This window comes from Lagenorhynchus albirostris, chromosome 9 (genome assembly GCF_949774975.1).
Source record: "Lagenorhynchus albirostris chromosome 9, mLagAlb1.1, whole genome shotgun sequence".
Lineage (NCBI taxonomy): Eukaryota > Metazoa > Chordata > Mammalia > Artiodactyla > Delphinidae > Lagenorhynchus > Lagenorhynchus albirostris.
Genome location: NC_083103.1, coordinates 97,291,019 through 97,318,160, shown reverse-complemented (window position 1 = coordinate 97,318,160; position 27,142 = coordinate 97,291,019). Strand labels below are relative to the sequence as shown.

Here is a 27,142-nt window from a genome sequence, read left to right as displayed (position 1 = left end):
TCTGGAGCAACAGAAGAGCCTGGGCTGTTAAATTAGCTGGACCTGAGCTCTAACTCAGCCTGTTGCTTACTAACCCTCGACTTTGGCCAGTTACTTCACCCCCTCTGAGCCACGGTCTCCTCACTGGTAGAGAAGGAACATTTACCCCACAGAGCTGATGAGAGGATTAAGTGCAAGACCACGGATGAAGGGTGGGCATCGTGCCTGGCACACAGTGGGTGCTCAGTGAACTCCTACCTCTCCCTCCTCCTTCACGGCTGATCTCACAGACAATTAATTACTTGCAAACCTTGGTTCTTTCCCCACGAACCAGTCCTGCCCCCGATGCACACTGGGGATGCCCTCAGAAGACAAGACTCATGCCAATTCCTCCTCACCGGCCACTGAGAATTCACTAAGGCTCAATTACAGATTTAGTTCCATATGCTTTTCCATTTGGAAAACCCAGAAAACAATCCTTCCCTTCAAGAACTTACAAACTACTTAGGGAGATGAGAGTGGACAGAAGATATCAAATCGGATACGTAGTATCTAATGAAACATTATGCTGTGTGGCGTCAACTCTAAAGATTTAGGAGTTGGTAAGGGAAAGAGATCCAGTAGAAGAGCTAGGATTTGACTCCACAGCAGCAGGAGCAGGAAGGATTCCAGGGAAGAGAGAGCAGACGCCCTGCTGCAGAGGCAGGAGGGGCATGATAAGAGGCTTGCGAAAGTGCACCTGAAAGCAAAGGAGGTGCACACTGTGGAAGGCGGGAAATCAAAGCCAGGCTCAAAAGGAAGCACAGGGCTTCCCCTGGTGGCGCAGTGGTTGAGAGTCCGCCTGCCGATGCAGGGGACACGGGTTTGTGCCCCGGTCCGCGAAGATCCCACACGCCGCGGAGCGGCTGGGCCCGTGAGCCATGGCCGCCGAGCCTGCGCGTCCGGAGCCTGTGCTCCGCAACGGGAGAGGCCACAGCAGTGAGAGGCCCGCGTACCGCGAAAGAAAAAAAAAAAAAGAAGCGCAGATCTAATTCCAGTGAGTCAAAATGCATACATGAAAACAAAAGGCCTATATACAAGTAGAGCCAGCATCCTGGAAAGAACTGGGGTGGGGCATGTTTGGGGGGACAGAGAAAGCAACCTGTGGGCGGGGGATCCCATAGGTGAGGAGGGGCTCGAGGAGCCTGAGGCACGGTCCTCAGGTGCATACTCATTGTCCTGCAGGCGACTTCTCACCCATCCCTAGGTGAGACTCCCAGCTCGGGAATGTGCCCCCTCCTCAAACTAGGTCTGTTCAGCAAACAGCAGGGGCTCTTCGTCTTGGATGCCAGGCCAGGATGCAGAAAGGGAGGCGGAGGCAGGATGTCAGGCGCCTCTGGAAGGTAATCCAGAACTGACTACAAGGGCAGCTTGTGTCTGGGGTGAGAAGAAAATCAACAGCAACAGAGGGGGAAGCCCTGGGGGTGTCTTGTGGCCTAGTGCCAGGCGACAGTCCATCCGTGCTCTGCAAGGGTCATCCTGGCTGACTTACCACATTCCTGGGGCCGGTCCAGGTGCATTCCACCGCCGTCTGATTGACGGCCTTGGCTTTGAGGCTCGGGGCGGGTGGGCGGACTCCTCTGGTCGTGACATGCTCAAATGCCAGAGGACTGTCCCCCAAGTCAGTCTTGGCCCAGGCAGAAATCTCGTAGGTTGTATGAGCTGTCAGGTTGCCCACTGGGGAAACAGGGACAAAGGGCTGGGGGCAGCAGTCAGGAATACATATCTTTATATGCACACCCTTTTTTTTTAATGTCATCTCTCCATTTAAGTGAGCCCCACATGCTGTAGAATTTTTATGACTTTACAGATTCACTCGGCGTGATTTATTAATGACTACTGCAAGCAACACACTGCATGGGCATGGGAAAATCCCTTTGAAAGCTGCCTATCTGGGAATATAAATTGGTACGACCCTCCTGGAGAGCCATTTGGCCTTGTGAGACTTGACATCCTTCATAACCTTCAGTGCAGTTAAATGAGAGGGATCCCAAAATTTGTGCAGCCAGGATGTCTGTCACAGCGTTTGTTATGGCAGAAAAGAAGTATAATCATCTGACTGCCTGGCAACAAGGCAACAGTTAAATAATGGGCATCCACGAGCTTCACGTGCATTCCATGAACTATTACGCGGCCGCTAAAGGTTGTTTCCAAGAATATATAATGAAACTAGAAAATTCTGTTATTTACATTCAGTGAAAAAGGCAGGATATAAAATTCCATATAGTATTATTCAAATTTTATTTAAGAAGATACAAAGAAATCAATGAGGAGGAAAAGTATTAACTTAGGAACCACCCAAAATGTAAAAGTGGTTTCCCTGGGAAGTGAAATGATAGGAAATTAAAAATTCGATTGTACCTTTTTCGTTTTCTAAATTTTCTGTAATAAACATGTGCCCCCTTTCTAATTAGGGGAAATGTTATTAAAAACTAAGAGAGCAGTGAACAAAAAGGAGGGTGTGCTAAGAGGACAGCCTTTGGAAACAGAAGGACTTGGGTTCAAGGCCCAACTCTACCCTTCGTACTTGTACAAGCAAGAATGAAGTATTCAAACTCTCCAAGTTCATTTCCTTGTTGGTAAGATGGAGGACAGTGACAGCACTTATACCAGCTGGCTGTTGCAGGGAACAAAAAAAGAGAATTCCTCTGAAGTGCTCAGCATGACGCCTGGCATGGAGCAAGACCTTCGTGTGTTTCAGGCAAAGGCTGGTAAGACTTCTTTTGCTCCCGACTCTGCCAATTTCTATTGGTGTAATGTCGAGGCGATGAGACCACAGCCTTTGGAATTAGAGAGGCGTGGATTCCCATCGTGGCTCTGCCACCTTCTGAGGGAATCACTCAGTCCCTGAACCTTGTTTTCTCGTCCATAAAATGAGTAGATCCCACCATACTATTCTGGAGGTGTTCTGTAAAACACCACACACAGAGTGCCTGGGTAAATGCCTGTATACAGTCAGTGCTCAATGTTAGCTATACCCCTGCACAGCCTCCTTAGGCAACCTTCGGTTCCCTCCCGCCAAAAAAATATACTGTGTATAACAGAACGCCTGCTAGGATTGAAAGTACTTTGCAAACAGAGTATAAGGGAAGAGTAGAAGCTCCCATGTCCTCTTCAACATTCACAAGCAGCCTTGGCCAATGAAGGTTTTGTCTTAGAAATAAATTAAAATCCTTCCTTTAGTCCATCTTCGGATATGAGGATTTTAATTGAGACTCACTATCTGTACAGATACAAGAGGAACTGGACCCTCTTCCTTCCTTGTCTCCTTGCTTCCTTCGCTCAGTCTGTTGGTCCATTCGTTCAACAAATGTTTACTGAACGCCAATTATGCAGCAGGCCCTGCGCTACCTTGTATCAGCAAAGAAGGAGCAAACCAGGGCAGTAAAAAGAGAGACAGGTAACTAAACCCAGGAACTCTCTCTTTTGGGAGGCAAAAAGCATCTGTAGAAGGTTAACCTGGCTTCTTTCCAGTGTTTCCCCCTTTTTAAGCCTCCAACTTCCATGAAGAGACAACAGGTTAGAAGGGGATTTGGGGAACCACTCAATGGATCCCTCACCTGGACTCAGGAGTCACTGACAGCATCCTCAATGGAGAACACCTGCCCACTCAGAACGGCTGCAGAGAAGACCCCCCACCTGTCCCGGCGCCCCACACAAGCTCTAATGCCAGGAAAGCATCGGTCTAGCCTTCCTCCTTACACACCGACCAGCTCCAGGGCGCTACCTTTGTGTGACAATATGCTTCCTCGGAAGTTCATCGTTCTCTTCTCCTGTCTGTGGGTGTCGAACGCCCAGAAGAGGTTCACCACATAGCCATTCACCTGCCAAGGAGCAAGAGCCATGTTACAGGAACAGTCCACACTCACAGAGCTCACCAGACACTAAAGGAAGATCTTTTCTGTTGTTCCTCGGGTATCTATCTCCCTTCTTACAATGGACGGGCTAGTCCTTTGGATTCTTAAACCAGTTCCATTTGTGCTATCATTGACTACTTATACTCCCTCCTACTTCTAAAAACAAATGTGAGACCATTCATAATACAACATATAGATTCAATGACACAAAAAACTTAATAAATAATAAAAGGACAAGAACCAATTTAAAAAGGCAGAAAGAAGGGAATTCCCTGGCGGTCCACTGGTTAGGACTCTGAGCTCTCACTGCCGAGGGCCCGGGTTCAATCCCTGGTCAGGGAACTAAGATCCTATAAGCCGCGTGGCACAGCCAAAAAAAAAAAGGCAGAAAGGATAAAAATTGAAAAGGTAATTAGATTACGGTAACTAAGGATCAGTCTTAGCTCAGGTGGTCCTTGCAGTCAAGGCCGAGAGGTCCATACAAAGGGGGCTTGCTTAGATCTCTTTTGTCTAATGGGAGCAAACACATCCATGGGTCAGGAAAGACTACCTTTTCCAAGTTCTGAGCTCACAGAAGGATTTGATGTAAAGGTCTTTAAAAATATTGGCCAATGCACCAAATTAAAACGTTTTCAAGAGCAAAGACTATAGAGACAAGGTCTACACAAGGTCATTTCTGGCATCAGCTGTCTCTGAAGCCAAGGGCATGACACCAAACTGTAGTTCAGTCAGTGGCACAGGCTGTTGCCCCCACCACAGCTTCACAGACAGGGAGGGATGTGAGGGGAGACAGACAAGAAAGAACCCCATGAAAGGTGTGTGGCAACTTGAGAAACCAAAGGGACACAGATAATTATGGTGAAGTTGGTCAAGCAGATGGACCAAGCAGAGGGGAGGAAGGTGCTAGAAGGGGAGAATATTAGGTGGATCTAAGTGGATATGCTTCCGAGGTATTTGACTCTCTCCTAAGACTCACTCTTGGGAACCTCTGCATTAGCGCTCGGCACCAGGAAATCCAATAAAGCTGAAAATTACAGGGCATACATATTCTGTTAACACCAACTCTTTATTTGCACTGTAGCTGTGAACCATTTAATTATACGGTAAAAAAAAAAAAAAAAAGGCACCAGGCTGAGCCAGAATCATTACACGTGAAGACTCAAGTTGTTCTTCGTAGGGGGAGGAACCAACCTAGGTGTGGTATTTTAGCTTTGCTGGGTCAAGTCATTCATTTTTCTTAATCTTCCCGTCCTCTGCCGTATCGGTTCCCATGCAAAGTAAAGCCCCATTTCAAACCGCCCAACCGCTGGTTTGAAATTTCCACGTTACCTTGATGTCAGTGTCCACGGACAGGGTAAAGCTTAGAGAATTTTCACCATAGCTGTCAATGTGGATGTCTGGGGGTGGGATCACTGAGAACAAAAGAGGGATTCAAAAAGAGAAACCAGGTGATGAAAAGGGAAGAAGGCAGAACTTAACAGTTTTCAACTCAAGAGACAAAACAACCTTTCAGTCGGGGAAGAAAGGGCATTTCTTTGGCGGCTTCTACTCTTCCCTTTTACCACTGTTGTCCTGAAGCTGAGGTTAGGTCCACAGTTACCTGGTGAACACATAACTAACTACCTTGGCTCAGTCAGCTATCCTGGCAATTAGGTCGAGCAGAAAAGTTCCATTATGTAAATGTCCCTCATTAACCCAGCTTCAGCCTGGTTCTGAAAGGCACAGGGATCACACTGAGAGCCACCTGTATTGGCACCAACAAATTCCCAGAGGGCTCAAGTCCTTTTGGAAGGTTGACGGCAAGCTAAATCTTAAGTCCTAACTTGTAAATGCGCGTGTGGCAGAACGGAAAGGATCTGGGCTCTGGAGTCTCACACACTGGAGTTCAAATTCCTATAGAGACACAGCACCGTGTGATCTGGGGCAAGTTACCTGTCCTCGTGAAGCCTGGAGATGCCCTCTGTACTTCTCAGAGGTGGGAAAATTCACTAAAATAATGCATGTCAAGGGCCTGGCACCCAACTACAGTTCCCTTTCTCTCCCGTTCCCACGACAGATTAAAGAGCTGGTGAGCCACTGGCATTCTCAGAAAGATCGGAGCTCGAGCTGGGAGCTGAGGGCACAAGGAGAGGGCGGCAGAGAGAAAAGACCCCTCTTGGCTCAAGTGCCGAGCATGATGCCGGTCACTGTGAAGGTCTACCCAGCAGAAACCTGACAGTGTGCGGCCAAGCATAGCCCAGGAGCGCTGGATGCAGTCAGCATCGTCGGAAGGTAAGATTTAAATGGCCGCGTGCGTATTAGACTCTCGGCACATATGCCTCTTACACTGGCAAAGCAAGAGAGACTCAAAGGAGTGCCTCAGACTTTGTGGCAAAGAGAGGTACCAAAATCTGCAGGAGTCTCTCCAGATGATCAATGAAAGTGGGCTCGAGGAAAACACAGCAACCAGAAGAAAGGATATTAGGAGTTTTAGGCAGCCAGCTCAGAGCAAAATAGTTCGGGTGCTGCTGTAAAGCTGACCTGGGTTATGATCGTGGTGGCTGGGGACAGATCACGATCCTCTCCAGATCCCAGTTCCCTCAGCTACAAAATGAGCATAAGAATACTCACAGGGTTGATAAGGATTAAGAGAGATCAGTTCACGTAAAACAACCCACATGGTGCTCAAAATAAGGTGGCTTTTCTCACTGCTGTTATAATTAATCCACTGCGTTCACTAATGAAGGTGGTGATTCTGGGTGAGGCCACCACTGTTTTGTACCCCGTCTTCTTACCTTATTAGGACACGAGGTCACAGATAGATCACAACTCACACTTTTTGACTTGGCACACAGTTGCCTAACACATGCCCTCACCGACACACATATGAGGAGTTGGGGTTCATCCTCAAAATCATATTAAGGAAGTTAAAGAGAAGCGACCACCCACTGAGATTTTCAAATGCAGGTGTGACTTACGATGAGGAATTCAAGGTACTACCTGTTCCTTTGATGACCTTCCAATGTCCCTCCTTTTCAGTATGTATGGTCAGTCTGTTCTGACTGACTTTGTAGAGGAAAATAATACCACAATCAAAACTCTCGGGGAGTGTGAACTCAGTACACTTTTTCCAATACCCACACACTCCCTGCTCCACAGACTGGCTGGCTTCACTAAGTTTAGCTGCCCCTGTCCTGATCTCAATGACACCATATTTCACAGGCGACCAGACAGTGACTCTCCATGACCCAGAGCCTATTTCTCACAGGCTCAGATTAAAGTGTAATCCCCCAAGCACGTTCCAGGCGACACTTCTGGCTTTAACGCCCGCCAATCCAAAGACGAAAGCCCCAAGCGCCAAAGCTACAATCAGGAAGACGAGCTGGACTGTCTCCCATAGAGTGCCAGAGCCTTCGTTTCACTTGCTTCAATTCACTCACTCGTCCACTATTTCATCAGCTCCTATCCGACACTACCCTCGAGGCACGTGTGCAAGGCAAGGAGCCCCTCCCGGCAAGCAGGTGGTACAGTGGTTCAGGGCACAGGCTCTGGACTCAGGAGATCAGGTTCCAATCCCAGCTCTGTCACTTGACTGACTGCGTGCAAGAGACATAACCTTTCCAGTCCCTTATCTGTTCTTATAGTTGTTCTGAGGGTTCAGCGAGATGAGCTGGTGTATGCAGAGCAGGTCCAAGGCAAGTCGTAAGCTATGACTCCGATCAGCTCGAGAGCGCTAGAAAACTGCCACCTAAGCATCGTCGGTCGGTGCCCCTGGGGCAGTAACAAGTGTCAGCACGGCACTCTCTTAAAAACACCACAACTACACGTGGACGAGATCATCTTTATCTCGGCTGGGAAGGAAGGACTCCTTCTATTTTTGATACCGTGCCTGAGAACAAGGGCATGAAGGCCTCTGGAAATCCCTTTGTATGTTTTTATTATAACAAATGCTCAGTTCTAGAAGGAGGAATACCTTCAACAGTTGCCCCCAAAGACTTCGTGTGTAAAGCACTATGGAGACACCCACAAAAGTGCGTGTATCGGGGAGAGGGAGGCTGTGTGAAGTTTCCTGATCTCTGCTTCTTCATTTTCCAGTCACACTGAAAGTTATTTCCAAAGGGTTTTTCTATCTTCTTGAAATCTGCAGATGCTGGAATCACTTACCTTTTCCTTTTATGGTGGTAATGGATTTAGAATCGCTCCAGTTTCCTATTCCCCGACTGGTCACTGCAGCCACCTTTCAAATCAGAGTGCGAATTAGTATGAAATACAGGCAACATACCACACAGTAAGAATCCCGAGTGAGCGAAAGTGGTGAGGCTTTGGCTATAAGGGTGGAAGAAATTATACACAGAGGGATTCAGGATAGACTGAGGCCCCAGCAACTGAAATAAGACAGGGAAAGAGACAACGGGAGGGAACCTGGGTAAAGGGAATTGTGAGAGCACTGAAATTATGAGGGAGTCTGTGTATACACTTCATGGTCTCAAAACATGTTTTGCACAAAACCTCTTTTCTACTGAAGATGTTGATAATATATTTCATAAGAACCCCACAATATCATTTTATAAATGCTACTTATCATAGCTCTGCATCTCCCTGCAGCTAAAAATAAGCAGAAAAGAGGTGGGTGCAAAAGTAATTGGAGCTAAAGCACTAGCAGAATATCTGGGTTAAAAGCAGGTAAAGCTGCATTACCATCGGTTGCTGGTTATCTGAGCAAAGTCTGATTTCAAGTTCTCTGTGGCCTTGGTTTACGAGACTGAAAGAAATGACAAGCTTCCAGAGCAACAGGTTGGGTGTTGAGCACACCACGAGTAAGCATCTCACAAAGGTAGGCACGGAGTTCTCATGAAAGGCCAACCATCTCCCCATGTTCCAAGACCACCTGGACGGCTAAAACGCGTGTGAACACTCACTCTGACAGTGTACTGAGCGTTGACCAGTAGGTTCCTTATTTCTGTCAAGTTGCTAAGAGCTCTCTGGGAGGCCCACATCTTGGAACCACTCCTGCTGTACTCTACCTGAAGTGAGGAGAAAAAAAAAATACTATGGACAGGTAACCAAAGGTCTGGGCATCCCGACACCTTGCAAGGAGGCAGGCGGAGAGAGGGGAAGGTGAGATGCAAAACGTTCCAGAGGATGGATGATCATTTACAAGGTGACAGCAAACCACGTCCTTGTCACACAGAACATGCTTCTGCTCTACCAGCCCCGGCAATCTCTTGCGCTCACCCGCGCACAGCCCGCTGCCAGAAGGACTTACGATGTACTCCCGAATGAGGCCGTGGCTGTGGGCGGGAGGGGCCCAGCGGCCCACGATCACTCCTTCCACTTCCCTGTGGAGCGACAGCTGGAGGTTCTGAGGGGCGTCTGGCACTGGAAAAGAGGCAACTCAGGGTTAAAATCCATCTGCATACTCATCAACTGGAGGAATTTCCCTGAGCTTAAAACTCGGCCGAGAAAGAATCCAGAGCTGGCAGTGGGACGTATCCCCTAGAAAGCGCTGTCAGCTGACAGAACACCTTTCCTCTCTTCCGGAAGGCAAGGCCTGCTCGCACTCATCACACATCTAATGACTGCACGTATCAGACCACGGCTCAGCGAGTCTGACGCAGGCCGGGGGCTCACAAGGGCTGCAGGATAGAATCACGTGGGCGGGCTAAGTCACCACTGGCCCTGGGCTTTGATGCTGAGATCTTAATTGTCAAGGACGGCGTCTGCTGTCCTGAACTCTCCTACAACCAGAGAACTACTGGTGTGGCTACAAAGAAATAAAGCTTACTTTCTCTCTTTTGTTTTTGCCATGCTGCGCAGCGTACAGGATCTTAGTTCCCCGACCAGAGAGCAAACCCATGATCCCTGCAGTGGCAGCCCGGGGTCTTAACCACTGGACCGCCAGGGAAGTCCCAAGACTTACTTTCTAATAGCACAGAACTTCTAGATTCAAATGAAGGGACCCCCTTCAAAGTAGGTTTCTTAATAACTTCACTGCTGGCGTTTCTGAGACCTTTCGGGATCTCCCCTTTTGTGACTGCCTTCAGAGGCCAGTTAGAAACCACACAGAAACCAGTTACAGTGCTTTCCAGCCAAACTTCATTTTGACTGCACAGGAGTTATTCATGTTGATAATCCGCTGAAGATGAATATTAAGGGTTGAACTGTAACACCTCCGACCCCGAATTCAGGTGTTGAAGTCTTAACCCCCAGTACCGCAGAATGTGTATTTGGAAATAAGGTCTTTAAAAAAGTCATTAAGTTAAAATGAGGTCATTGCCCCTTACCCAATGTGACTGGTGTCCCTATAAGAAGAGGAAATTAGGACACAGACACACACAGAGGGCAAACCACGTTAAGACGGCCGTCTGCAAGCCAAGGAGGCCTCAGAATGAAACCAACCCTTGACCTTGGACTCCCAGCCTCCAGAACTGGAAGAAAATAAATGCCTGTGGTTTAAGCCACCCAATCTGGGGTACCTCGTTATGGTAGCCTCAGCAAGTGAATACAGTGAATGTTCATCCACAAGCCATGGCCTGCAAGCCCTTGGAGGGCAGGAACTGTGTCTTACTCATCTGATTCTCCAGTGTCTAACCTAATTCCTGAGCAGTAGTAGGGACTCAGCTACCATTTGTGGAAAGAAGATCAACGAATGGGATATTTCAAAAATGGTTCCACTTAGAGTTTAGCTAAGCTAGCCCATGGTATTGCTGTCTCAGCAACCACTTTATTTAGACAAATAGGCTAAGGGGGCCTTAAATTGACATTAGCCCCCAAGCAAGCCCTGGATCACAGCCCAAAGAGTTACAAGCAAATGCAAATCCCTAACATGACTTCCCCAAGGGCCCTTGTGATAAAGTCTCCCCACCTCCCAGGACCTTCTCCCTTGTGCTCCTTAGGTAAGACTCCCAAGAAGTTTACCAAAACCCCTCTTTTTTGGTGTGAATTGGCCAAACCAGCCCTAGCCCAGGAACTCCACAGCACTCCACCCACAAATCCTAAAAAAGGCGTGTGCCCCAGGTCCCGCTGCTCTCTGCCTGCACCCTGCCTTGACCTCCTGCGTGGCCCCTTGAGGTACGCGTATACCGCCTTCAGAACCTGGGAGTAATAAACTTCTCTATTTCACTTTCCCTGGTGGGCTTCTGCTGACTCTCTGGCACTCTCTCTGCTCTACTGAACAAATGTTATTCTAACAAAGTCATAACTCATAGATTCTTCTTTGTGTGTTTTGTTCAGCACTTCCTTAATTTCTTTTTTCTTTTTTTGAATTGAAGTATAGTTAATTTACAACGTTGTTTTAGTTTCAGGTGCACCACAGAGTGATTCGGTTATATATATATATATATATATATATATATATATATATATATATATATATATATATATATTCTTTTTCAGATTCTTTTCCACTGTATATTGAGCATAGCTCCCTGTGCCATACAGTAGGTCCTTGTTGTTTATCTATTTTATATCTAGTAGTGTGTATCTGTTAATCCCAACCTCCTAATTTACCCCTCCCCCCAATTTCCCTTTGGTAACGTTTGTTTTCTATGTCTGTGAGCCTATTTCTGTTTTGTAAGTAAGTTTGTTTGTATCACTTTCCTAGATTCCATTTAGAAGTGGCAGCATATGATATGTGTCTTTCTCCTTCTCACTTACTTCACGTCCTTACACTCTGGCACTACCAGACGCTCCAGGCTTATCTTACAGATCTCCTGCCCCAGGCCTGGATTTGGCCATTTCTTCGAAGAGCCCTGTGTCCTCTTATTGAAGAAGGCATTAGAAACCTAAATCTGAATGATGACGTTTTTCTGGGCCTTCTCAGTTGACAAAGCAGAAAAAATATGCGTGTGTACTAACCTGTGCACATACACAGATCTAGAAATATTTTACGTGTAACCATCTACACGCACGTTAAGATAAACATGAGTTCATATTAACATCTCCAAATGTAAACATGGTTCTGATGGCAACTGCAAATGAAAAGTTCACAAAACCTGGGGAGCAGAGATCACAGGAATCAGCACAGTCACCCAATGTCAACTACTGTGAAGGGGGAAGAACTAGGGAACTCTCTATGACCCAAGGGTTTTGGTAAATTTCCTTAAAATGAACCCACAATACTTCTGACGAGTCTCATACGTTAACAATGATGATCTCCTAAGTACCAAATACTGGGAAATACCTAGAGACGGAAGGTAGAGGTAGAAAGAGGGCAATGGTGGGCAGAAAAACATTATGTGTGGTGATCATTTTGTAATTACAGAAATATCGAATCACTATGTCATACACCTGCAACTAACACGGTGTTGTAGGTCAATTATACTTCAATTAAAAAAAATCGTTTTAAGACCTTGAAAACAAACGTATGATTACCAAAGAGGAGAGGGGGAGAGGGATAAATTAGGAATTTGGGATTAACAGATACACACTACAATATATAAAATAAATAAACAACAAGGACCTACTGCACAGCACAGGGAGCTATATTCAATATCTTGTAATAACCTATAACGGAAAAGAATCTGAAAAAGAATACATATATATATGTGTATAACGGAATCACTTTGCTGTACACCTAAAACAATGTAAATCAACTATACTTCAATAAAAAGAATTGTATTGAAAAAAAAAAGTGACATAGTAAGAACAACTCAGCCAGGACCATAAAACTTAGCCACATAGGAAGCACAAGTACTTTTGTTTCCACGCTCCTGAGCATCCTGGGAAACTCTCTGAAAATCCCACATAAGGTCCTGTCCCTGCCATAAAAATAAGCTGCAGCACTTACATCCTTCCGGAGTCCTCAGGGTCACAAAGTCATTGGTGCTGTGCACCTTGCTCAGACACTGGACCTGGACTTTGACCTGATACGTGGTGTCTGGCTTCAAGACTTTCAATATTGTGTTCGTTTTATTGCTGTGGGTTTCCAGAGTCTTCCATATGCTCTCTCCAACCACCCTGGCCAAGAGAACAAAGATAGCATCACATCAAAGCCGCATGGGGTGGCTGAGATGTCTGAATACGTCAAAAAAGAGCTGCTCTGTGCGCACACAGAGTTTATGGAACATCCAGTGGCAATAGAAACATTATTTTCTCCCACGGCAAAGATGGGACCCACCTGTAGTAGACGTTATACACACAAGAAGCAGAGGGCATTTTCTTGGGCCGCATCCAGGTCAAAGTTACATCCCCAGAGAAGTCAGCCGTCCACTGAAGATTCTGTATTTTGTATACATTTAATTCCTCTAGAGAGAGCAAGGGGAAAAAAGAGAAATTGATATCTTAGAAATCTTGGATTTCAAAGGACCCAAGAGGTTCCCTGGTTTCAGGCAGACCTACTGCGATGTGGTCAGGCCACCATCATTATCTTAAGACACCTCAGAAAAAAAAGAGTTCAGACCTTCCTATATAACCTTTCCCAAGGTCTCCTAAATTTCCAAGCATGGCATTTCTCCTTGCATTTCACCTCCTTGTCTGCACTGATTTAAGCCTGATTCTCAACAGAGAATGCTACAAATCCAAAGACAGTGTCATGGCAGGATCCATTACTGCTACAGACTGAAGTGTTTGTGTCCCCCAAAATCCATATGCTGAAACCTCATCCCCCATGTGATGGTATTGGGGGTGGGGCCCTTGGGAGATGATTAGGTCATAAGGATGGAGTCCTTGAAAATGAGATTAGTGTCCTTGTAAAAGAGGCCCGAGAGAGCTCCCTCACACCTTCCACCGTGGGAGGACACAGAAAAGACAGGCTGTCTGTGGACCAGGAAGTGGGCCCTCACCAGACCACCGAATCTGCTGGTGCTTCAATCTCGGACTTTCTAGCCTCCAGAACTGTGAGAAATGAGTTTCTGTTGCTTCTAAGCCACTCAGTCGGTGGTACGGTTATAGCAGCCCCCAAATGATTGCTAAATGCATTCCAGACAGAAGGATGGAGTTCACCCCACCACAAAGCCTGACGCTCTGTGGGAGCAACGATGCCTCAACACGAGGGATGTCCTTCCAAAGCCAATCTAATATACTCCAATATAAAATAAAAATTAAAAAAACTCCTATGAAAGATCAAGTTGAATTGTTTTATTTGTATAACAGAATGCACTACTGTAATTAAGCAAATCATAATTCTAAGACACTACCTAATTTTTCATAAGTAGTATCTTTTGATTAAAATTATCATTATTTAAACTCAAAAACACCCCATTCTAAGATGTAACTATTATATATAGGATGAATAAACGACAAGGTCCTACTGTATAGCGCAGGGAACTATATTCAATATCTTGTGATAAAGCATAATGGAAAAGAATATTTAAAAATAAATAAATAAAAGGATCCAAGTACCAATACAAGGACTAAAGCAAAAGAAAATAGAACAAAAAACCAAAAACACCCAATCTAAGACCAACATTTCCCTGAGAGGGGCGAGGTGGGCTGGAGGCTGCACCAGAGGCGGGACTGGGCCTCGCCTCACCTGCAGCTCCAACAGTGAGCAAGGAGCTTTGCATTTTCAGACTGAGGAAGAGCTCAAGAGGGTTCAACCTCAGGGCCTACCCAGCAGGGCCGAGGGTGAGCCCGGGGTCCTGGGGGGCCACACTCACCGCTGCAGGCGTGCTCGTCGCTCTCGTCCGAGCAGTCCAGGAAGCCGTCGCAGCGCTCGGAGAGCACGATGCAGGCCTCGCCGTCCTCGCACCGGAACTCCTGGCCCGTGCAGGTCAGGGTGCTGCGCGTGGCTGCAACACACGAGGGGCCACGGTCACCAAAGGTTTCTCGTGTTCGGGAAAAGGGAACTCATCAGCTTCTGCTTCAAAAGACCCTCGGGATGGGGGTGGCGGGGACCCCACGCTGGCTTGCTAATCCCTCTTCATTTGACATTGACCGGGGGAAGGTGCCTTCAGGAAGGGCCAGAGCTTTGGCGTCAAAGAAATCAGGGTTTACATCCTGCTCTGTATGAGCCTGAGCTAACTGTTTAACTCAGGCGCACCTCGTTTTATTGTGCTCAGCTTTTTCATACTTTGCAGATAACTGCGTTTTTCAACACATTGAGGGCTGGTGGCAGAGCCACAATTGCATTTCTAACTGCATTTGCTCACTTCATGTCTCTGTGTCACATTTTGGTAATTCTCACACTATTCCAAACTCTTTCATTATTACTGTATTTATTATATTGCTCTGTGATGAGTGATCTTTGATATTACAAACGCGTGGCAAAAAGATTACAACTCACTGAAGGTGCAGGTGATGGTTAGCATTTTTTAGCAGTAAACTATTTTAAAATTAAGGCATGTACGTTATTTTTTAAACATATGCTATCGCACGCTTAACAGTCTAAAATATAGTGTAAACATAACTTTCGTATGCACCAGGAAACCAAAAAATCCGTGTGACTCGCTTTATTGCAGTGGTCTGGAACGGAACCCGCAAAACCTCCGAGGTCTGCCTGTAGTGCCCGAGTTCAGTTCCCCGGTATAAAACTGGGGTGACAACTCCATCGCTATTGTGTCTACAAGGACCCAGTGAGATCAAGCACCTGGAATACGCCTGAGAGCAGGCATCCACAAGGTGCAGCTCTTCCTCTGCGGTACTTATTCCTAATCATCTTCTCCTGTTGTCAGTCTGCAGTCCACAATGACCCTCTGATTTCTGCTTTGAGTGAGACTAATAATAATGAGATGAATCACAATAGTAAGAAGCATGTCTACTGTATGTAATCTTTTTAATTGTTTAGCTTTTCAAAGTATTTCCGCAGACAATGAAATAACGCAAGTAAAGAGCACTGATGAGTTAAGAGTTATGCAACTCGTTGGCTAGAAACCATAATCTGATGTTCTCTCCAGTTTGCAAAGTAGATTTAAACTTCATGAGAGGCTCTAAAAAGGAAGCGATGACAATGTAACTGCAAATGACCCTAAAAAGAAGAAAGATGAGAATGGCTACAGAAACCGCATCTGCCACCCCAGGTAGGTCTGCACCGGGTCCTGGTTCAGGTACCTTGGGCCTTCATTATAGAGACTCACACCTGCCTGCTCGGCCCTGAACAGGGAGAGTTATATCAGAACCCGACCCCACCAGTAAAGAGGTTCTAAAGTTACTCTTGCTCCTCCGCATCAAATATGTCCATGTTCAAATCCCTGGAACATGTTAAAGTCACCTTATAAGGCGAAAGGGACTCTGCAGATGTGATTGAGGTAAAGACCTTGACGTAGGACTTAAGCCTGGGTTACCCGGGCAGGTCCATCCAATCACACAGGCCCTTAAAAGCAGAGACCCCAGGCCTTCCCTGGTGGCGCAGTGGTTGAGAATCTGCCTGCCAATGCAGGGGACACGGGTTCGAGCCCCGGTCTGGGAGGATCCCACGTGCCACGCAGCAACTGGGCCCATGAGCTTCAACTACTGAGCCTGCGCGTCTGGAGCCTGTGCCCCGCAACAAGAGAGGCTGCGATAGTGAGAGGCCCGTGCACCGCGATGAAGAGTGGCCCCCGCTCGCCGCAACTAGAGAAAGCCCTCGCACGGAAACGAAGACCCAACACAGCCAAAAATAAATTAATTAATTTAAAAAAAAAAAAAAAAAAGCAGAGACCCTTTCCCAGCTGTGGTCAAAGAGGAAGATGTGAAGACCAAAGAAGGATCAGAGAGACAGAATGTTGCTGGCTTTGAAAATGGAGGAAGGAGGCCTCTAGAAGCTGAGAAAAGCAAGGAAACGGATTCTGCCCTGGAGCCTTCAGAGGACTCAGCCATGCCTTCATCTTGGTTTCAGCCAGTGAGATGTCTATCAGATTTCTGACCTACAGAACTGTAAGATAATAAATGTGTGTTATTTTAGGGCATTAAGTTTGTGGTAATTTATTGCAGTGGCCATAGGAGACTAATACACACTTGAAATACTGTAATTTGCCCAGATCTTACATTGGGATTCTACCTCGGTTTCCTGGGTTCAAACTGTAATTTCTCCACTGGGACTCTGAATCAGACTCCTCCTAGCTTATGCCCCCCACCCCATGGAAATATACACACAATGTTCCATACAATGGCTCTACCCATACTAGAAGAAATCCAAACAGACCACTAAACCACGGTGATTATCCGACAGTAGAGAATCTACAACAGTGGTTCTTAATAGTCTTCTGGGGAACGTCTAAAACATACAGATTCCTAGGACCTGCCCCAAAGCTATTGAGGCAGAAACACGACACTGGGCGTGTGTCGTATTTACAAGCTCCACAGTGATTCAGCAGAATTGGCCAGCACTGAGGACTTCTGTTCTAGAACAAGGTGATCCTGTTTTCTATCTGAAGCAGTGCATCCACTTCTGAAAACCACACTTTGAGATGTAGGTAGAGAAGCTGGATAATGTTCTCACAAGAGCAACCAGGATGGTCAAGAGGAACACGTAAAGGATCCTGGGAACTTTTACTAGAGATGAAAAGATACAGGGTGTGGAAGTGGAAGGTGGGGGCAGAATACTATAACCGCTGTCCTCAACTGATGAGTTTCCTTGTGAAAGAAGGATTAAGACTTCACTGAATGTCTCCAGGATGGAGGTACAGAATTCCGTTTTTTAAGAGAATCCTTGTATCATACAGTTCTGTCATTTGCTGAGCAAAACTTGGTTGGCCTGGGGGAGCTTGGATGGGGGGCTTGGTTACATAAAAAAGTGCATTAGAACATCTAGAAAAGGTTTGAGAACTACTAGTGAACAGTCTCAGAAGCCCAAGATGGAATTCATCCATCCATCCATCCAGTGAACATTTACGGAGGTCCTACCATGAATCCGCTGCTATTCAAGATGTTAAGGATATGGTGACGTGTCAAACAGACAAAGGACCTACCCTCATAGAGTTTACCTTCTATTGAGAGAAACAGCAAATGAGTAAACAAACAAATATGTTACTTTAGATACTGATAAGAGCTACAAAGAAACATAAAGACAGTAATAGTAAGAGAGTGATGGGGACTTTATACAGGAGAGTCAGAGAAGGACTCCATGCTCAGAAGGGAATTGTTTCGGAAAATACCAAGATCCCCATCACAGAATTACTCCACTTGGTAAGAACGTGATAAAATATAATCAAAGAACAGCTGAACAGTAAAGCTGGAGGATGCTCGAGGTTTCTTTATGAAACATGTCTCAATATTTTATTTTATTTATTTATTTATTTTATTATTATTTATTTATTTATTTTGCGGTACGCGGGCCTCTCACTGCTGTGGCCTCTCCCGTTGCGGAGCACAGGCTCCGGACACGCAGGCTCAGCGGCCATGGCTCACGGGCCCAGCCGCTCCCCAGCATGTGGGATCTTCCCAGACCGGGGCACGAACCCGTGTCCCCTGCATCCGCAGGCGGACTCTCAACCACTGCGCCACCAGGGAAGCCCATGTCTCAATATTTTAAAAGGGAGAACATAGTTTTTAGAAACTGGGAATAAGGCTGTCATTAATCTCCAAAAATTCTTAAACTGATTATTAAACAAATGATTAATGGGCACTTAGAACAGAATGTAGTGGCCTTCAGGGGCCAGCTTCTCTAAGAAGAGGCATGTCACACTAATCCCATTTCCTTTGCTGATAGGGTTATCCGATTAATGGATTGAGGAAAATTGTAGATAGAGTACACCTTGATTTTAAGACCTTAACCAAGCAACATCCTTATGTATAAGGCAGATTTGAAACAGGCTAAAGAAACTTATTTAAAGAATACCCATTAATGAATTAATCCCACCCAGGAGGAAGGCCCTATTTCATTTCTTCTTTGTTAATTATGTTTAATGTTCTTCTTACTATACTTATCTGGCTCAGATGTTCCTACTATTATTATGGTAAGTGTTGGATCAATCTGCCCTGTTATTTCAATGTCCCAAAGGCCCACTTTGTTCACTCTTTTTAATATAAGTGCAGGATTTTACACTAATCCCCATTTAATTTCTCTGTGTTATTTTGGAGTATTCCTCCCTACAAGAACTTGCAACATGGTTTGATGAAAAGATCACAATTTTGTACAAAAAAGTACTGAATAAATGCCCCAGTCTGTTACTGACGAGGTGACCCTCTTTGAAGCTTAACTTTCCTATATCTAAAATGGAGATAATACCAGAATTATTATTATGAGAAACAAAGCAGAAGCACAAGACATCCTGCCTCTAGAAGTCCTCCCTGGGGGAGAGGGCCCCGTTGATGACTCACGGCAGTTGGCCTCGTCCTGGCCGTCCTGGCAATCCTGAAGGCCATCACAGCGCCTCCAGCTGGGGATACACTTCTTCGGCTGTCGGCACTCGAACTCAAATCGGTCACATCGCCCGAGCTGGGTGGGAGTGGAGGCAGCAGTGACATTTGCTAGAAGAAAAGATTTTTAAAATTCACTTTTTAGTACTGAGGGGCTGGCCAGCAATAGCGACCTATTGGGTGTGTTGGAGATCTCGGTGCTTTCGGAATTACGACGGGGACCTGAACAGAAACGTGAGCTCTGGTGAAAGACGGCAGGTTGAAGAGACACAGGGATCTCATCCTTCTCTCTCTCAGGCCCAAACTTAGTTGAAGACTTTGAAGACAGAGGTGAGTAAATCTTGTAGAAAGTAGAAAAAGAAAAGATTACAGAAAAATTTTTTTAAGTTTTAAAAAAGTAAGCGGACTAGATCAGGAGATTCAACGTATGACTGACGAGAGTTCCAGGAAGAAAAAGAAAAGAGAGAAGAAAATACTAAGGGATATTTCAAGAAAATTTTCCAAAACTATAATATGTAAATTTCCAGAATCAAAGAGGACATCAGTGCCATCCACCACATTAGACAGAAAGAGACCCACAGCAAAGTACAGCACTGTGAAACTTCAACACTGGTACCAAAAGGAAGAGTCTACAAGCTTCCAGACAGTAAAAACAGATTACATATAAAAGATTCAAATCAAAATGGCTTTGCATTTTCCAAGAGCTGCTTTCTCAAGACAGAAATTCGAATGTCTTCAAATTTCTGAAGGATATATATATATATATATATATATATTTTTTTTTTTTTTACAGCCTAGAATTCCAAACCCAGCCCAATAACCAATCAGGTCTGAACACGGAAGAAAAACACTTTCAGACAAGCAAGGCCTCAAATATACCTCCCATGTACTTTTCTCAGGAAATTTCTGGAAAATGTGCTCTACCAAAATGTGGGATTAAACTAAAAACCAAGAGGAAAGACCTGGGATATAGAAAAAGGAGCTGCAACGTGAGAGAAGTAAAGCGAGTCCTAAGGATGGAGAAACAACCGCCCAGAAGATACCTGTGCCCCAGACAACCCGCACAAACCAGAGAAACTCAAGAGATAAACACCTTGAATGAAGGCCATCATCACCGTGTCCTCGGGCACCATATCATCATATTCACCTGACAAAGCTACCAGAGGGTGTGCTCCAGCAAAACAAGGGAGTAAACTAAGAAAAAGCAAGACACAAGGTCCAGGAAAACGGGGAATCTAAATCAGGAGAAAGGCAAAGAGAATTCCAGGGAGGGCAGTGAAGCCCCAGGGTAAGGACAGGCAGCAGGCTGGGAGAACAGTCAGCCGAGATAGGAGACTAGGAGACGCCAAGCTCCTCTTAGAAGGGATATCTCCAAGGCAAACAATGGAGCTGAGAAATCACCTAATACAGTGACCTTGTGGAAAGTTACACCAAGAGGCTGCTGAAAGGGAGGAGGCACCAGCCAAAGATACAATAACCTGAGGCAGCAAACAACAACAGAAAGCAATGATTAGCTTTGGGATACTGTGTGTGGTCCACAGTTGGACAACTGGATTTTCAAAGGGCCTCTCCAACCCCCAGAAGCACTCTGCTAAAACAAAGTGCGTGGAGAAGAGTGGGGGAAAAAATGAGGCCAGAGGACTGGGCCAAGGCACATCATGGCGCTCACACCTGGACAGGAAGGGCACCATCAGGGGGGTCCAGGCTGGGAGAGGATATAATTACGTATTAGTATGTATTAGGCTTCTCGGAAGATAAATCGCAAAGGGGGAGACATGAGGCAGAGAACCCAGTTCAGAGTGAAGAAATATCCAGTGAAGAAATAAGATCTGAGAGCTAGATGCCAATTTAACGTTACATGGGCAACATACATAAAAAAAGAATTCAAAAAAGCTGAACGCGGCATCTAAACAGGAATCTGCTCACTGAATTAGTCCGAATTTGCTAGAGTTGGTTAACGTCCCGCTCAGTTTCAGTAACCAACAGGCAATTTTGAGAGAGGGACAATCAAGTTACTACAGAGAGATGGGCCTTGGGGGAAAAGGGCAGAGACAGAAGGGTTTTTTTTCATTTGTTTTAATCTGAGAAGCATTTACGGGGCACTGGCTATCTGCCTATTATTGTGGTAGGCAGAGTGGGAGATTCAGACTAAAACACGAGGTCCGGCACAATCGCTATGGAAAGGAAAGATTTATACACATGCAATGACCAAGAAGCAACATGTGGCTGTTCATAGTTCAGCGCCAAAAGGACAACAGGGCAGAGTTCAATGACACTGGAAAAGGGGTGGACATCAGCTAAAGAACTCAATGAACGCTCTGTGGGGGTGCGTCTTGAGAAGGGGAATAAAACCCTACCTGCCTGAAAGAGGAGCCTCAATCTTTAGTCAGCCTACCATTCACACGGGGAGCTCCCGGGCTCCAGGCAGAAGTCCTGATTCTATAATTTTATAAACACCCCAAGTGATTCCATTACAGGTGGGCTTCATGCTGTACTTTGAGAAATACTGACAACATACTGAGGTCTCCTTTAACTACGAAACCTGTGTTTCTGTCTGCCCTGACCGACAGTGGGTTTCACAGAGAGGGAAAGTAGGGGGACGAGGTCGGGTCTGATAAGGGCAAAAACCCTACTGGAGGAATCTAGGCAGAGAAGAAGCAGGTGTGTCCAGGGTGGGTGAGGAGTGCAGTTTGCAGAAGTGAAAAGTAATGGCAAGCAAGGAAAGATCAGCTCAAACAGGGCCTTGAAAATAGGACTCAGGGGTTAGGGTCTATCTTCTGGACAAAAAGGACAAGTGGAAACCAGTGATGATTTTAAACAGGGAAGAGATGGGATGAAAACAAGTCTTAAAGGAGGAAAATCAGACTATTGACCTATAAGTTTGCTGAAAAGAATTATGTAAACCATGGCAAGCAATGACCTATTATTTTATTATAACTGAGTTTGAAATGGAAAACTGTTTAGGAAAGGATACAATTCTGCCTGCAGTTAAGGGTGTGCCCTAGGCGGCGGTCTCACGGTTCACCAAGACCTCCAGCAATACGGTCACTCACAGACCTCCAGAGCCTCTCTGTGTTCAGCCACTAGATGGCAGTGCTTACCCTTCTGTTAATAGGATGGCCGCCAACTAGCAAGCCAGAGACTCGGGTTCTGTACCCTGCGCCGCCCCGAGTTTAATACGCACAGACACCTCCCCTATAATTCCCATGGTAACCTCCTGTGGAGAGGAAGCAAAGGAGACCCAACCACAGCCAAGGAGGAAAGCAGGGCGGCTGGCCTTTCCCTGCAGGAAGATCAGAGGGCAGTGATAGAAGATGACTTCTGAGTTCCCCGGGGTCTCCCTGCTCTGGAGGTGAGAAGGGGCCTGGCCACAGAGCAGAGTCCCAGAGGGCAGGATACTGCCCTCAGCCAGGCTGTGCCCAGGGTGTAGCCCCAGAGGTCCTCTCCTTAAAGCAGGTGCCACGGGCCAGGGCCAGGTGCAGTACTCACCAGGCGAGGGGCAGCCTTCCTCATCCGAGCCGTCTGCGCAATCTCGGTACCCGTCACACACCCAGCTGTCCATCACGCAGGCCCCACTGCTGCAGCGGTAGTAATTGGGCAGACACGTAGAGGGCCCGGGAGTAGGGGAGGGAAGAATATGTGAATCTGAGGAAAACACCAAGCAAGGAAACCCAAAATGTTACAGGAAGCTTGATCTCAGACCCAAATGTGTCCCAAACCTAGCATGGATGTCCCAGATTTAGCTGCACCAGCCCAGGGAGGCCGGTGTCAGGCACGGTTCTGAACAGTTAAAAATCATTTATGATGGGGTGTCAGAACAGACTGGATTCTCTTCCCTTCTTTGGAGCGGATTAACCTTACCTATTTGATTTGATTTGGGCTAACATTTGGATGAGTTAGTTTCGCAGGGGCTCATGCAGGCTGGTGGAAGGACTCGGAATGCACAGGGTGGGTGGGAGAATTCATTACCATGGAGGATAAACCCTGTTCTGCTTAACTTAACGCCAACCTTCCCGAGACCGGCTCCGGGACAAGAACACCAAAAAGGAAAGGGATGGGCACACCGCCCACACCAGTGCTCCCCTGGCGTGTATCACGTACACATAAATGTGTCACGGCCCATGCGTCACCCAGAGCGCTCGTTACAACGCAAACGCTGAGTCAGGAGGGAGGCCTCGGGTGGGGTCAGAGGCTGCCATTCTATCAAGGAGCTGTGGGTCTGCAGGCCACACTCGGGGTAGCCAGGCTCTAAGCTCTAAAGTCCTCACTGTGCCCTGGAAAGCATAACCCTCAGAACAGGAGAAATCAACCGGGCTGCTTTCACAGCGGGAGGGGGAGAGCAAAGAACTCAGAGAGACAGTTACCCCCCGCCCCCCCCCAAAAAATCACTGCCTAAGCCAGCCACCAAAGAGACAGAGCTGGATTCTGTGTGAACAGGTGGGAGGACGCTGGCATGTCTCAGCGATGGGGCTGCCCCGGACCCTCACCTGCACAGTCCTTCTCATCAGACCAGTCCCCGCAGTCGTTCTCCCTGTCGCATTTCCACCTGTTGGGGATGCAGTGCCCATTCTCGCACGGGAACTGGAAGTAGCGGGAGCAGTTGGGGGCCTCCGTGGGGTTTTCTGGGGGGTGAACCGCATGGTCAGTCATCTGCCCTGCACGCTGTGGACACAGAGCTCCAAGGACACACAGGCTCCTCACCCAAGCCCCAAGGCAGCCCACGAGGCCCTCCCAGAGAAGGACAAGGCAGCTTCCTGGACAAATCGGGAGACAAGAGCATATCCACAAACAAAAGCCCACCTTCCTGGATTCCATCTCACATTCTCTGACGTATGCCTCTATGTCTTGCTAATGATACCCGAGTTTTAATTTTGACACTTCACCAAAGGAATGACCTAACTACTGATGATAACGTGATGGTGACAGTGATTTCTATTACGTTGTGGCATCTGTAACCTTTCCAGGGGAGGGGGAAGCACATTCCAAAATATTTATCATAACTCCTCCATCATATTCCTTATATATAACGTGAACTTCCTAACTGGGGAAAGAAAAGAAAACGGAACAAATACTCCCTGACCCCTGCTAGGGGGTAGGTTCTCACTTTAAGACTCAATTCCTTACACACGGATTCAAGAACTGGCAGGAACTGTGGCTGAGGAAGGAGATGGCAAAGCCGGTGCCGGAGTGGGCCGAGCGCCCCCTCCTTAACTTCAGGAGCCTTCAACCCAGAGATCAGGGAAGCGAGGAGGCAGAGCCCAGGTCTCCTTACCACAGCTGGCTTCGTCAGAGTCATCACCGCAGTCATCCATCCCGTCGCATTTCCAGATCAAACTGATACACACTCCGTTCTGACACTGGAAACTGAACTCATCACACACCTTGTGGAACTCGGGGCCTGGAGCTAGGGACAAACACCCGAAAAGTCCAGATTGCTTCTACACCAAAGAGCTCTATATAACACTTGCTGTTTGGAACCGAGAGGAAAGAACGAATGTCCTCCACCAAGAGACTGCACGGCTGAAGGAGCCCTCGAAAGCGAGTCAGTGGAAGGCCTGGCCCCGGCAACCCAGAATGCAACTGTAGTTGGAGATAAGGTCTTGAAAGGGGTCATTAAGCTAAAGCGAGGTCATGAGGGTAGAACCCCAATCTAACAGGACTGGTGTCCTTATCAGAAGAGTAAATGAGGACACAGGCGCAGCAGGAAGACCATGTGCAGACACAGGGAGAGGACGGCCATCCACAAGCCAAGGAGAGGGGCCTCAGAGGAAGCCAATCCCGCCGCCATCTTAACCCTGGATGTACAGCCTCCGGAACTGAGAGATCACCTTTCTGTTGTTGAAGGCCCCCAGTCTGTGGTCCTCTGTTTTGGCATCCCAAGCAGACTGACGCAAGTACCTACTATTGAGTTGGCCCAAAAGTTCATGTGGGTTCGTCCGTGACATCGCGGGAAAACCCGAACGAACTTTTTGGCCAGCCCAATGTAATTCGTGCAGGGCAGTGTTGGGGAACAGGGCTGTAGCAGTGAACGAGACAAAGACCTGCTCTCGTGCACACACACTCCAGCTGGGGGAGGCAGCCCACAAAATAAGTGTACAGCGTGCAAAGTGGAAGTGAGTGCGGTGAAGACACTGCAGCAAGGCAACGGTGCCACTCAGTGATGGGGGAGCAAGAAATCCTGCGGGTGAAGCTGACACGTGGGCCAAGGTCTCGGTCATCCTCTGTCCTCCCGTTTATCTGTACAACTAACAAGCAAGTTTCCGAAGCAACAAAGGTGAGCCTTCTCAGAAAAGGCAAGACTGGACCCTCAATCGAGACCTGGTAAACTAGACGGGGGCGCATCCCCAGGCAGCCCAGCACCCCTTAGTCTCTCCAGTGCCCACGAGTGACCCCCCTCCCCCCGCCCCACTCACAGCATCCCGCAAACGCCGCATCCTCGTCCGAGCCATCGCGGCACTGGATGATGCCGTCACACACCATGGACTGGAACAGGCACTGCTGGCGGTTCTTACACACGAAGTCCATGAAGCGAGTACAGAGGGGCTCTGGAAGGGTCCAGCAAGGGAAAGAGGCCGTGAGCCCCCGGGGCTGGAGGCCTCGTGGGCCCTGGGAGGATGCACCCTGGCCAGACGCGCATTCGGGAGACGGAAGTAACAGGCACAGTCACCGAGAGCTTGCTTTGAGCAAACCCTGAGCTCTAGTACATCGTTAAACTCCCAGGACAATATGATGAGAGGTTTTACTCTCCTGTTCTCCAAATGAAGCACGGGGGTGGCAGTGTTAAGTATTTCACCAAGAGCACACAGTGGATGAGGGTGGAGCCGAACCTGAATCCCAGAGCTGCCTGACATCAAAGCCCATGATCTTAACCACGTATCGATCAAATGCTGACTCTCCAATACGGGGCTTGGCAAGCTGTTACTATGAAAGCACGGAGTCCTAACCACTGGACCGCAAGGGAGTTCCCCCGCCCCCAACTTATATTATGTTGAAGCCCTAATCCCCAGTGTGACTGTATTTGGAGATAGGACTTTACAGAAGTAATCCAGGTAAAGGGAGATAAATCAATTGATAAATTGATCAAAAGGATCAATAGAAGTGGTGTCCATATAAGAGGCAACAGAGATGCAGGCACAGAGGAGGCCACGCGAAGACATGGCGAGAAGGCGGCCTTCAGACCTGAACTGCCACGCTGGCTCATCCCTGGGTCTCCAGCCTGCTCTTCCCCAGGATGGGCACCACTGACTCCAGAAAACCTTTCCGGGTCCAAAAAAACTGGGCATAAAAAGGGCCACTGGGCCTAAAACTGTTACCTAAGTGATAGTCAGCAACTAGGAAAACCAATGAAGCAGGAGAAATAAGTGTCCAATTCCAAACCATTGGTCCATTCACAGGACATACTGCAGTTGAACAAAGATGATCATGGACCATGACCTAATTCCACAGTCACCCACCACGGCTCCCTCCCCTGCTCTCCTTCCCCCAAACCGCACCTCCCCAACTCCATCCCTCTGAGTCCTGGTTGAGAACTTGGGGTCACCGCATTTACAAGCTAATTGCAGGCAGGTACTGAGGAAATGAAAGCATTTAGTCCAATGTGTGCCCTTCACTCACAGCCACAAGGCGCCCCCCAGGCAGGGTGAGGACTCACCACAGTGCTGTTCGTCTGAGCCATCCGAGCAGTCGTGCAGACCATCGCAGTGTTTGCTGGACGGGATGCAGGTGCCATTCGGGCAGCGGAATCCGTTGCACTTCTTCTCTGGAATGTGATTCAAGAAGAAGCAGAATAAGGATACAGGCAGGCACTCACATCATTGTTTGGCCGTGGGGCTGGGAAGGTGACGGGTATAAATTTGTCCACCCTACGGAGAGCTATCAGCATTACAGACGTATACATACGATGACCCAGCAATAGCACTTAAGAAAACTAATCTACCTACACGAGTCAAAAATAACGGAGGCACAAGGTTATTCATTGCAGCACTGTCTGTAATAGATTAAAAACCACCTACATATCCATCAATAGGGGACTGTGTAATTACTGTACACAGGAACACTAGCCTGTTACAAAG

General features: G+C 47.2%; 1 protein-coding gene across 1 annotated transcript in view; it reads right to left on the bottom strand.

Moving 5' to 3' along the window:
- SORL1 (sortilin related receptor 1) overlaps nt 1-27,142 on the bottom strand; it is a 160,701-nt gene that overhangs the window by 16,548 nt on the left and 117,011 nt on the right. The window contains exons 27-41 of the mRNA XM_060160633.1: nt 26,722-26,829; nt 25,484-25,615; nt 24,343-24,474; nt 23,558-23,692; nt 22,560-22,715; nt 19,032-19,181; nt 14,453-14,584; nt 12,973-13,099; nt 12,643-12,812; nt 9,121-9,233; nt 8,774-8,878; nt 8,019-8,091; nt 5,205-5,287; nt 3,746-3,842; nt 1,511-1,695 (exon numbers count right to left, since the gene is read on the bottom strand). Coding sequence (XP_060016616.1) covers nt 1,511-1,695; nt 3,746-3,842; nt 5,205-5,287; nt 8,019-8,091; nt 8,774-8,878; nt 9,121-9,233; nt 12,643-12,812; nt 12,973-13,099; nt 14,453-14,584; nt 19,032-19,181; nt 22,560-22,715; nt 23,558-23,692; nt 24,343-24,474; nt 25,484-25,615; nt 26,722-26,829 — 1,898 coding nt within the window. The remainder of the gene's footprint in view (nt 1-1,510; nt 1,696-3,745; nt 3,843-5,204; nt 5,288-8,018; nt 8,092-8,773; nt 8,879-9,120; nt 9,234-12,642; nt 12,813-12,972; nt 13,100-14,452; nt 14,585-19,031; nt 19,182-22,559; nt 22,716-23,557; nt 23,693-24,342; nt 24,475-25,483; nt 25,616-26,721; nt 26,830-27,142) is intronic.